Source organism: Pipistrellus hanaki, assembly GCF_964339955.1.
Source record: "Pipistrellus hanaki genome assembly, chromosome: 6".
NCBI lineage: Eukaryota > Metazoa > Chordata > Mammalia > Chiroptera > Vespertilionidae > Pipistrellus > Pipistrellus hanaki.
Window position 1 is genome coordinate 52,561,042 of NC_140508.1, and position 12,287 is coordinate 52,573,328.

The 12,287-nt window shown below is 49.5% G+C and overlaps 1 protein-coding gene across 6 annotated transcripts in view; it reads right to left on the reverse strand.

Annotated features, from left to right (window-relative positions):
* MBP (myelin basic protein) overlaps positions 1–12,287 on the reverse strand; it is a 77,667-nt gene that overhangs the window by 39,765 nt on the left and 25,615 nt on the right. For all 6 annotated transcript variants that reach the window (XM_084887686.1, XM_084887684.1, XM_084887689.1 and 3 more), the window contains exon 3: positions 10,245–10,332. In XM_084887686.1, the coding sequence (XP_084743812.1) occupies positions 10,245–10,332 (88 nt within the window). The remainder of the gene's footprint in view (positions 1–10,244; positions 10,333–12,287) is intronic.

Here is a 12,287-nt window from a genome sequence, read left to right on the forward strand (position 1 = left end):
GACAGGCATAATCCATGGGTCTTAACCTAAAACTTCATCCATACATTGACTCTTGGGCGTTTTAGTCAAGGGAGGGTCACGTTCAGATCTTCTCTTGGGGACAGTGGTAGAGCTGAACTGCAGCACTGTGTCCCCGGCAGCCACAGGAACAATGGTGTCAGAGGTCTGGAGTGGGGACGGGGCCTGCACACAATGCCTGCTTTTCACAGCTGGTCCCAGCACGGAGGAGGTGCCCTGCGGCGCAGCCGGTACCAGCCAGCGGCAGCCACTGCCATCTTTTAAGGGTAAAAATAACTTGAAAACCCTTTAAGTAAATGAGTATTCAGTGAAATACTTACAAAAAATCCTCAGGCAGTAAACCATGAGTTTTTAGATTGAGAAAAGATGGTATAATAATTAGATTCATGGGAATGAAGGAGACATTCCAAGATATTTATAAAATATAAATATCTCTTTATTTGCTACTTTACCTATTTCTAGGTATATATTGTTTTAGCAAAGTATATATACTAATGTATTAGATATTTTTTTGGGGAGGGGAAGAGGGTGTTTTTTATTTTCTTTTTTGAGAATCATTTTGAGATAATTTTTCATGATCATATAATCACACACATTTACACTTTATAAAGTATCTGACTGAAGAAGTGGAAAATATTTCTTGTTTACTCATTTAGTGGAGATAGATACCTTAGAAGATTTATTTATGAAAATTCTAACTTAATCACAATGGGTACTTATAATAATCTTTTAAAAAATATAATTTTATTGATTTCAGAGAGGAAGGGAAAAATATCAATGATGAGAGAGAATCATTGATCAGCTGCTTCCCTGCACACTCTACACTGAGGATCGAGCCACAACCCGGGCATATGCCCTGAATGGAAATCAAAACATGATCTCCTCGTTCATAGGTCGACAATCAACCATTGAGCCACACTGGCCGGGCTCCAATAATACATTTTTATGTATTATTGCAAGAACTGTAAATAGCCATGGCTGGGTTGGCTCAGTGGTTAAGAGTATCAGCTTTTAGGCCAAGGGGTCTCAGGTTCGATTCCTGGCCCCAGTCAGTGCATGTGCAGGAGGCGACCAATCTCTTTAACGTCAATGTTTCTCCCTTTCTCCTTCCTTCCCTCCCACTCTCTCCTTTCCTCTTTTCTTTCCACTTTCTAAAAATCAATGGAATAAAAATATCCTAGGTGAGGATTAAAAAAAAAAGAATATCGAATAGATCGATAATTTCACAAGAAAATTATCATATACTAGAGGCTAGGTGCACAAAAAATTGTGCACTGGGGGGGATCTCTCAGCCCAGCCTGCACGCTCTCACAATCTGAGACACCTTGGGTAGGTCCAGTCCCATTGCAGCACGGCTCCGGTTCCCCAGAGCCTGAGGGTTGGAGGAGGGACCAAGATTCCCAAATCATAGCATGGCTGGGACCCTAGCCTGCTGTTCGGTTGTCTGTCCAGACTTTTAGGTTGTGACGGACCTGGATCTTTATATATTAGGATAGAAAGTCAACATTTGCATGTCATGATAAAGTCATATACACATATATATGGATGTGTGTGTATTGCCAAGTTCTCCAAAATGGTAGAAAAATTCTCCTTGAAACTCTCTTCAACATTTTAAATTTTAATCAGAGACAATTTTATGTTATTTTCTACAAGTCCTGGGTAATTTCCAAGTGGTCCTGGTTTCTAGCTCGCTAACTGTCATCCACCTATCAGGCACTGCAGCAGGTAGCCTAGGGTGCTGGGTTGGTGTCACTATCCTGCTCAGTTCGCATCCTCCAAGGCCAGGATTGCTCATAGCAGAGCTGCAGTGAGTTGCAAAGTCCCTTTTTTCCTGAATCTCTACAAATGTCCACATGCAGTGTACATTTTATTGGGGATGAAGTATCCATCTATCATCTATCTTTATGTGTTTCAGGCATGAAACACTCTGGCCACCAACACAGGCCTCAAGCTAGAACGAACTAAGAACTATACATCTGCTTTGCTCCTGACTGACATAAGAGCAACACCACCAATCAGGTGTCCCCTTGGGGGTGGAGCTTTTCATCTCTTTGTGCATTATAATGGGCTTGGAGTTGTGATGTGAAGAAAGGCTGGCTTTAATTTCTGTCTCTTTTGAAGGTCTGCATGTTGAGCGTGAAAAGCTACGCGAGGTGGCTTGGTGGGCCCTGAAGGGATGCCTATTGGTTTGGGATGAATTCTCTGCCCATTTGAGGATGCTGGCTCAGGCCTGCCCACTGGTAGACAGTAGTGACACAAGAGTATCCACTGCTACGCAGTCCTGCCTCCACGCAGACAGGGATGCGAGCAGCTCTCCTCACTGGGTGACAATGCCCACTAAACTCCCCAAATGAAGCTCGCTCCTGTAGCCTTGGGAACAAGCCCTGCTTCCCTTTGTGCTAAGTCGTTGAGATCCTTATAGAACAACGGCAACAACCAAAATTACAGTTTTCCATTGTCCCCATGTCCTTTCCCTCTCCTGGCTGAAGAAGTGACCTGTCTCAAAACCATTGCTGTTCCACGGAGACACTTCCAGACTCTCCAGCCCCTGAATCAGGAGGCAAAGACACTGTCCCGGCCCACATAGCCCACTGGAGAGAGAAGCATTGTAAAAACAAAAACCAATTGACACTAAAAACAATTTCTAAATCATTCTGAAGGAACACAGAAGTAGCTCTCTATGGATAGTGCAAATGGCGAATGATGTACGTTCCCCTACATAAGTGCGTGGAAGCCGGGACTCGCCTCAGTGTTAGTTCTCTGTTCTCAGGTGCAGTTCCTGCCTGGTGACGGGGGGACTGGGCTACAGGCACACCTGGTGGGCACCACTGAATACATGGCTTAGAAATGCCAACTTTTGGTGAATTTATGCCGGTGTTGGACCATTCCAGAGGGATGTCTTTGTGGGGCCAAGTTCAGTGGTCACTCAGGCAGCCCAACCTTTAGAAGGGCATTACTGAAGCCTGAGTACCAGGAGCACAGGGCTTCAGGGTCATGTCACCCCTTCTGAGCAACCTGCCACGTGCCTCACTGTCCACCCCGGGGACCCAGCCAGCCCAGCCCCTGCTCTCCCTGGCCCTTATGGTGCCACTCTCTCCTTTGTTCCCTTAAGCTCCCCAACCTGGCTCTCTGCTCAACAGGATCACAGGTATGTATTTCCCTAAGTTGGTTTTAATGAAGGTAAGATGCCTGGGGACTGGCAGTGTCCTCTGGAATAATGCACCCACAAAGCCAGAACCAGGACCTGTCTCTCCCGAGGGGACACCCGAGGGGCCTCCTTCTGTCCAATCATGTCACAGAAACCACAGTGACAAGGTGCTGCCTGAGCACACGGGAGAAGACGTCACCCCGCAAGCTCACCAGTTATTAACTCCCTTTAATCTTCCTTATGGCCGACTGCTCACTGGGTAGGGCTGTGGTGACCGGACAGAACACTGTGTCCTTCCAGCTGCTCCTACAGACAAGCAGCGACCTTCCCACAATGGCGTCAGGCTGCCCCTCACAGTGAGAGGAGGAGATGACACCACCAAGGGGCCAAGGTGGTCCTTCCCCACTCTCCCACCCTTCCTTCATGTCCCTCCCTGTGGCTCTCCTGGTCTGGTCACTGGCATCTCAGGAGCAGGAGCCGCATCAGTGTGAGGGAGCACTGTCCGGTCACCTCCAGGTCCTGGACCCTGCACCTGTGGCAGATCCTGTCTTCGTGCTGTGCCACCTGACGGTTATGGATCGCAGGTTGTAACACCACCCACCCCATCTGGGTTTACAAGAGAGTTTCCAGGAGAAAAAAATGGAACACTAAGCCACACTTTTTTGAAGCAATTTAAATAAAAAAGGTTTCAACTAGAGGTAAAATCTACACTAATAAAAGGATAATGTGAAAATTGGTCAGGACACCCTCACAGTAATGACTGAACAGCAGGCTGCATGGGGCAATCAGGCCAGGAGAGGTGTTAGTGAGGGACAGCCAAACCACTGAACAGCAGACTGTGTGGGGTGACCAGGCCAGCAGAGGGGTTAGTGAGGGATGACCAGGCTAGCAGAGGGGGCAATGAGGAGCGATCAGGCCAGCAGTGGGGGCAGTTGGCAACAACCAGGCCAGCAGAGGGAGGCAAGGAGGGGCAACCAAGCAAGTAGATGGGGCAGTGAAGGGTGATCAGGCCAGCAGGGAGGGCAGTTGCGGGTGACCAGGCCTGCAGTGGGGGAGGAGGGCAGTGAGGGGCAACCAGACCAGCAGGCCCTGGGGCAGTTAGGGGCAACCAGGCTGGGAGGTGGGGGAGGAAGTTGGGGGTGACCAGGCCAGTGGGCGGGGGGGGGGCAATTGGGGGCAACCAGGTCGGTCTGTGCCCTCTTGCATTCGGGAGCCCTTGGGGGTGGTCTGACTGATGGCTTTGGCAGTCGGACATCCTTAGTGCTTCTGCGAAGCAGAGGTTCTCGCCAGCTGTCAACTTGGCTCAGGGCTTCTGGCTGAGTGGTGCTCTCCCTGTGGGAGCACACTGATGACCGGGGGGCAGCTCCTGTGTTAAGCATCTGCCCCCTGGTGGTCAGTGTGCATCATAGTGATTGGTTGTTCTGCTGTTTGGTTGATTTGCATATTAGCCTTTTATTATTCAGGATGGAACTACCTGAAAGTCAATGTGACCCCCTGAGGAGTCCCAGATTGCGAGAGGGCACAGGCCAGGCCGAGGGACCCCACTGGTCCGTGATCGGGGCTGGGGAGGGATGTGGGAGGTTGGCCAGCTGGGGAGGGACCATGGGAGGTGTTCGGCCTGCCTTGCTCAGTCCCAATCGGCAGGACCATAGCAGCAAACTAACCTACAAGTGGGAGCATCTTCCCCCTGGTGGTCATTGCACATCATAACAAGAGGTTGAGCGGCCTTAGGATATCATTAGCAAATTATGCTTTGATTGGTTGGACAGACAACCAAACAGCAGGATGCACTTAGCATATTAGGCTTTTATCGATATTATATAGGATTACATATATTATAGGATCAGAAAATGGTTGCACTGAGCCCCGAGAAATAAGAACAGCCTGGATGCAGTACATCTACCTAATGAAACATTCTGATTCAATGTGCCAAAATTTCATCAATTTACCTACATTTCACTTGCTGGTGACTGATACAGGCAGCTCTAAATTGCCTTTATATCCTTAATGACAAAATTATTCTGCTAAGAGCATGTCACATCCATTGTGTGCTTTAAAAGCCTCCTGCCACTGTCTCCACAGCTCAGGGGCTGCGAGGTCACTTGGCGGAGCAGGTGTGGGGGATCAGGGCCCAGCAGCACTGATGAAGTGTGGTGACACTATGATGGCTCAGCAGTGACACAGGGCAGAGTCAGGGACCTGATTCTCACCAAAGCCTTTGATCTCTGAAGGCAGGTGCGACCCCCATGCATCTTGAGCAGGGCTGTATTTGGCCAGAACCAGAGCTGGGGATTGTCTTATTTTAATTTTTCAAATTCTCATGTGAGGATATGTTTGACTCATTTTAGAGAGAGGGAATGAGAAGGGGTGGGAGAGACACACACACACAGAGAAACATTGATTGGTTGCCTCCTGTATGTGCCCCCACCAGGGATCAGACCTGTAACCTAGGTGTGTGATCTGACCAGGAATTGAATGGACAGCTTTTCAGTGCATGGAAAGATGCCCAACCTGGTCATACCGGCCAGGGCTTATTTTCCTTTTAAAAAACTTGCTTCTTCAGGTTAGCAAATATTGACGGTGAAGCTCTTAGAGAAAGGAGAGGTGTGGCTCACCAACTCAAGGATTCATTGGAGAAGCAAATTCACTTATTCCAGTTCCTTATGGGTTATGGCCCCTCCCAAAGTGCAGGGGGTAGAGGTGGGGACTCATCTGGGAGAGGTATGAGGAGAGCTGCCTGCCTGGGGCTGGGTCCTCTGCAGGGATTGTCCTTCCCTTGGCCACTGACCAGCCCAGGGGACTTGGTGGCTGAGGAATCGGAAGGAGAGAGTCCCACAGCCACACTGCAACTCCCAAGTCCACACGACAAATTCCATTGGGTGTTAGATGAGATTAAAAATAGTAACTTTTCTGATGGAAACCTAATGTGGTTGCTTTCACTGGGTCTCAAGCTGGGACAGGCCACTGCCCTCCAGGCACGCCCATCACAGCTGCCACTTGTGCCTGAGTGAGGTCTGTGTTGCTTTGTTCTGGAGGTTGCTCAGCTGTCCCATTGTGGCTCTGTTGGCCTTAAGTGACCCCTAGGGCACATGTCATTTTGAAGGCCAGGACCTGTGGGTGGGCATACAGGGCAGGCAGCAGTGGGATCCTCTCTCCCAGGGTGGACTGCTGAGTCACCACTCTGGAAATGGCCTCCTTTCGACCACAGCTTCATCTGATCCAGGACCCAGTGGGACAGCGTGTGCTCTGCCAACCTGGGACACAGCAGGCGAGCCCCCCCGCTCCCACCTCCTGGCACAGGGCCCTCTCTGCCAGCACACAGCCATGCTGCCCACCGCCCGGCTTCTTTCCTGGGCTGGGCACCCCCTCCTCACCTGATCTCACTTGTGGAGACACAGGGAAGGTGCTGGGAGCTTGTGTGAGTCCTGCTTGGAGACACCTCCCGTATCTCTTTAGAATGTGAAAAAGGGACTTTTGTTTCTAAAGTATTGAAAGCCCAGCAGAAGCCAGGAACTAGCTTCCCCCATGACAGATCAGTGTGGCCCCAGGGAGCAGGGATGCCGGCAGGGCCTCTGGTGTTTGCAAGGACACCCATCTCTGTGGTCACTGGGGACATTTGTAAGGTGGTCCTCTCATCACGGGCATCGGAAGGGCAGAGACGTACATTTGAGGACTCAGGGGATGGAGCTCCTCAGTGGGGAGCAGACTGCTCGACCCACAGGGACAGCATGGTCCTGGTTTCACCACCATGTGGAATCATGTTTACAGCTCAGAACAACTACCAGTACAACAACACCAACAACCCATGTCCATGGACACCGTTCCTATGGAAACACTGGAGTGAAAGTAGTCTTGGCATCTCATAATTCAAAGAACAAAGCAACAGAGTGTCAGAGATATTCTGTCTGTGGAAAGATTATTATAATACATGTGTGCAAATACACCCATACAAATGTTAGCACAATTGCACATGCAACTATACACATGAGCACTTGCATGCACACACACTACGTGGGCAACACACATGCACTCCTCCCAAGCATACTTGCACACACACACATGCTTGCACATCACCTATCCAGCAGCAGCCTAGAGGCAAGAGTTTGGGCCTCAGGACACACGGTCAAGATACAGGACCTTGTGAATACAACAGTTTGCAGAGGTTGTCTTAGGGACAGAAAGGGACAGAGATTCAGGGTGAATTGGTGTCCCCCAAACACTCCCATCCTTGCAGATGCCACAGGCTAGGTCTCAGCAACCTCATCATCCTCAGGAAAATGAGCCTCAAAGCAGAAAATCAAGCAAAAGAAGAAAACAGCACATGCATATAATTAAATACCAAGTTTGTACAAAGACTGTTATAGGTCTCGACGGGTTTCTGAGAGAGGACCCGCATCTGGGTGTAGACAGTGAGCGGGGCCTCTGCCCAGGGGCACCCCTTTCACCATCATGCAGGTGGCAGTTCACGGGCTCTTCTGTTGTTGGAGCCACAGGACCAGCAAGGTAATTCTAGCTCCATTGTTTGAGCAGTGAACTGGCGGGCATTTTCTAATGATTTCAGTAGAATTTTGCCCTGATTTTTGCACAGGACTGAGCCGTGTAAGATGCTATCAGGTGAAGCTGGGAGGCGGTACTTTCTGTCCTTCCCCATGATGCTGTAGGCCTGCACTTGCACCTCCATGGGACAAGCCCATCCTTATAGCTCTGACCTGGAGACCTGGGTACCCGTGGAAGGAGCCCAGGGATTCAGGAAAGAGCAGGGGCGCCCTCTATTGGGAACTTCTTTCCTGTCAGCATAACCTAAGGCTTCCATTCACTTCACTGACCTGAATGGAGCCATGACTGGGAACTGGGGAGGGGCAGGGTGGGAACAGGAGACTGCCTTTCCTGCCTGGTTTTCAAATGACAAGAACAGTGTCTGTCACGTGTTGGGTGTGGGCTTCAAAAAATGCCTGTGAAGGGCCTACCTGCTTCCCCAAAGAGAACAACCTGCTTCCCTAAAGCTTGGACAACACCCTTAAAATGTTCTCTTCCTCATCAGGTCGCCAGGCAAAGCCACCCTGGAGTGTCACTGTCAGAAAACCAGTCACAGAAAGGGATTTAAAACATGCCCTGGTGTGTCGTTTGCTTAGATCTGAAACAACCCTTCGGAGGGATTTTCCCAGGAAATGGAAAAGTAAACGAAACTCTAGAGAGCATTGATGAGTAAGTGGGGACGCTGGCCCTCACAGGGCCAGGAGGAAGCACGTCTGGGCTCCCTGTCCAACCTGTGATTGGAGTATGCAGCCTCCTCAGCCCAGCTGCACACTCCCGGCTGCACACTCTCTAAGGTCCCTAGTTCGGTTCTCAGGGGACTCTGACCATCGACAGTACAACACTGAGACCTGGAGGCCTGTGACCCGCAGCGATGAGTCAGTGATAGATAATGGCCCCTGCTTCTCTCTCACAGCCCGATTCTCCTGTCTCGGGAGCAAAATGAATCACAGGGGCTGGGACATTTTTGTGAAAGGAATGCTGATGACCCACGTGGCTCAGAGAACATCACGAAGGCTTGGCTCTCTACCACATTCTGGAGGTTTCTGTTTGGTCAAGAAAAGGCCTTTTATTTGTAAAGTGGGAGGGGCCTGTTGTCATTCTCTGTGACGTTTGTGGAACACCCCATAATTTAAAGAGAATTCGCACATAGATTTTCCAAGACTACGCAGGGAGGTGGGCAGCCAGGATTATTGAGCTCCTTTCCCGCAGCGGCTCAGCCCCTGCAGATGGGGATTTCTCTGGCTTCCTGGGAAGCAGGAAGAACAGGGACTATCGGGTTCAAACGCTGATGTCAGCAGCTCTGCGGGGCCTCCCCGTCTGCACCGCTCTGAGTTTTCGGGCAGAGTGATGGAACCCACGAGGCATCTGGGCCATCTTGCTCAAGGTCACATGAAGGGAAGACATCGTCAGATCCTCCCACTTCCCCTCTGCTGTGCTCAACCTTAACCTAGTATGGGCTGTGCATGCCATGGAGGTGCCGTGGAGGTGGCATGGCAGGTGTGGGTGCACTCTTCCACTGACGTGTGAGCAGCTCGAAGCTCCAGGCATCGGGAAGTCAAGGGAAATCAAACAGGCAGAATCTGCTTATTCTTCCCCGGAAAAGACAAAGCTGAGTTTGTAATATGATTGGAATGCTTGCATTTCCGTTGGTTTTCGCATTCAACTCTAGGTAATAATTCTCTAAGTGGAATATGTATCTTTGGAGAAGGGGACAGAGGGCTGCCTTTGAAAGAGCCCTGGGACTTGTATCATGTTCATCATGAAGGGAAAGGCCTACTGCGGGCCTTGTTCACGTTACATGGCATTTATGTTACAAATATTTGTATGTATGTCATGCTCTGTTCCCCTTGGATAGACCAGGGGGATCCCAGGCTTCACCCCGCTCTGTTCTCACTGCTTTAGGAATACGAGGCAGATCTCTGAGTGTCCGCCTACCCATGAGTCCCAGGTGAAACACTGCGTGTCACTGTCATGAGGCCACAGTGCAGCCAAAAACCTTCAAGTGAAAACCACGTGAGAACCTGTCCATTCTGCCCTGGCAGCAGAGAGGACTACATGTAAAGGCAACTTTTGTCCCTGGGGCACCAAGAACATGCAGTTTTATAGGAAATGGTTACTTCCCAGCACCTCAAGTCAAGTCGTTCTTCGTAGTTCAAATAACCACCCTACTATCTAGGCTTTGGGCCAATTTCACTTCCTCGTTAGTGATTTTTTTTATGGGAAATGTTTGGCTTTCGAATGCCCACACACAAGAACTAGCAGCTTCTAGAAATGTCGCACAGAGTGGAAAACCAGGGAAATCCACACAAAATAAAACAAAACAAGCTAGCAGCAGATGGGGACGGATCCCGGGCCCCGGGTGGTCAGGGCGGGAGAGGATTGTGAGGTGAGGAAGGGCCCGCCTCCCGAGAGTCGCACTGTCAATAAGGACAGCAGATTCACAGATCGCCCAGGTAACTAGAGAAACTAAACCTTCCTGGTGACAGTGCATTTACACACGGCCATCCTAGAAACCACAGCCCCCAGTCAGCGTGTCACGTACCAAACACGTCGCTGTCCCCCGAGGGCTCCCGGGAGAGTTCTCGGAGGTTCCTCTTTTTCTCAGACTCCCCTCTGGAGGCCTCACCCTCCTGGAAAACAAAACAAAAATGTTTTATCATCAAAATAATTTACCGCGCTTCTGTCCTCATGATTCTGGAGCCGAAGACCACATCCCCAATCCGTCCTTGGGTCCGGAAGAGTCCCAGGTCCATTGCTCAGTCCTGGCTCAGGCGGATTTACCATAGAGGATCCTGAGCTCCCGCTTCTCCTCTCAGCCCTAGCACGAGGCCTTCTGTTCCAGGGCATATATTTTCACACAAAAAGAAACTGAGTATCATCCTCGATAAAGTAATGAGCTGACTCTCACCCCAACCCTGTTTTCCTGACATACTGACCAAGTTGAAAACATTTCTCAGTGTTGCTGGGGATGAGGGACAGGCAGGGACCCTCCTGGGCGCTGGAGCCAACAGCCACAGCCATCCTTAGAGAATAAGCCACAACAACCTGCTGTCCCCCTGCCTGGAGCTGCCTCTGGAGCCTGGAGAAGGCAGAAGTCTGGGAACTCTGACCCCACCCGGCCCAGTGTCTTTCCTGACCCCCTACCCTGGAGATCTGACATGGTCACAGACACCCTGTTTCTTTATTCCTTTCTCCCTGTGACACTGAATGTTTGTTAAGAATGGGGAACTTGCCAAAACCTGTTTGGATAGAGCGTTGGCCTGTGGGCTTAAGGGTTCCGGGTTCAATTCCGATCAAGGGCATGTACCTTGGTTGCAGGCACATCCCCAATGGGGGGTGTGCAAGAGGCAGCTGATCAATGTTTCTCATCAATGTTTCTAACTTTCTATTCCTCTCTCCTTCTCTCTGTAAAAAATCAATTAAAAAATATATATAAAAAAAAAAAGAAGAAGAAAAAAAAGAATGGGGATCTTGCCTTATGCACCTTTCAGTCCCCAAACCTCACAGTGACTAGCACCCAGCATGTGCTGGCGAGAGAACTGTTCAGTTTTATCTTATTTAAGAGCAGTTCAAAATAGACAATTTCTGTTTTGGCAGTGGGCACCAAAGGTGGGCTAAGAGACATGGTTTCTTATCTACCTGTTTAATTTTAGAAGAGAGTGCAACTGGGAACAGAATTTCCTGATAGTTTCTTTCATCAGCTATACATTCTTTCACATGTATTTGTTTCACATCTGGCTTCTTTGCTGATATCAGTCATATTCTTCACTAAGTACAAAACAATAGTTTTATTTGAGGGCTAATTAATAATTATCATGTAGCTACATGTGGATTCCACTGTGGATGTAATTTTTTGTGCTTTAGCATCTACCAGGTCACCTCTTCCAACCTATCGCGTCTTCCAATGAGAACTGGGAGTGTTTTTCCTCCCTAGTGGTAAGTAATGTGGGGAGGGCATTTTAGGTTCAAAGTTAAAGCAAAGGATGAAGGTTGGTCATGTGGTGCCAGCTTCCCAGGTTCATGGCTCAGGCCGGAGAGGCAGAGGCACCTGTATCTGACTCCGCCCTGTACGGACGTCTGTCCTGTAGCCACACAGCATCCACCTAGCCTAGAGCGGCCTCAGGCGGGGCCCAGAGTGGAGGTGAGGGTCAGGACCTCAAGGTTCACCCCCACCTTGGGTCTTACCCCTCAGTATCAGTGACGTGCGCACAGTGGGGTGGATAGGGGAAGTACGTGTTGACCTCGGAAATTTAGTGACTAATTTCTGTTCAAACAAGAAACTTGTTCCTGAGACCTGACACTGTTGTTATCCCACGAACATAAAAATATCCTTATGACTAACACATTTTTAATATGTCTACAAGCAAAATGTCTACAAGCAAAACAAAGAACATCAAGATGATGAGTGTCAAATGCAATGGAATTTTCCTGATAAAGAAATAAAAGCTTCCCACAAGTTGTAAACACTCAGGTACACAACTGAAGGGCCCAACTCCATAACTCAGGAACCTCCAGAGTGTCACTGTCCCAAGTGTCCTCATTCCCAAATGTGTCTCTGGCTGCCAGTGTCTACTAGGTAAATTTA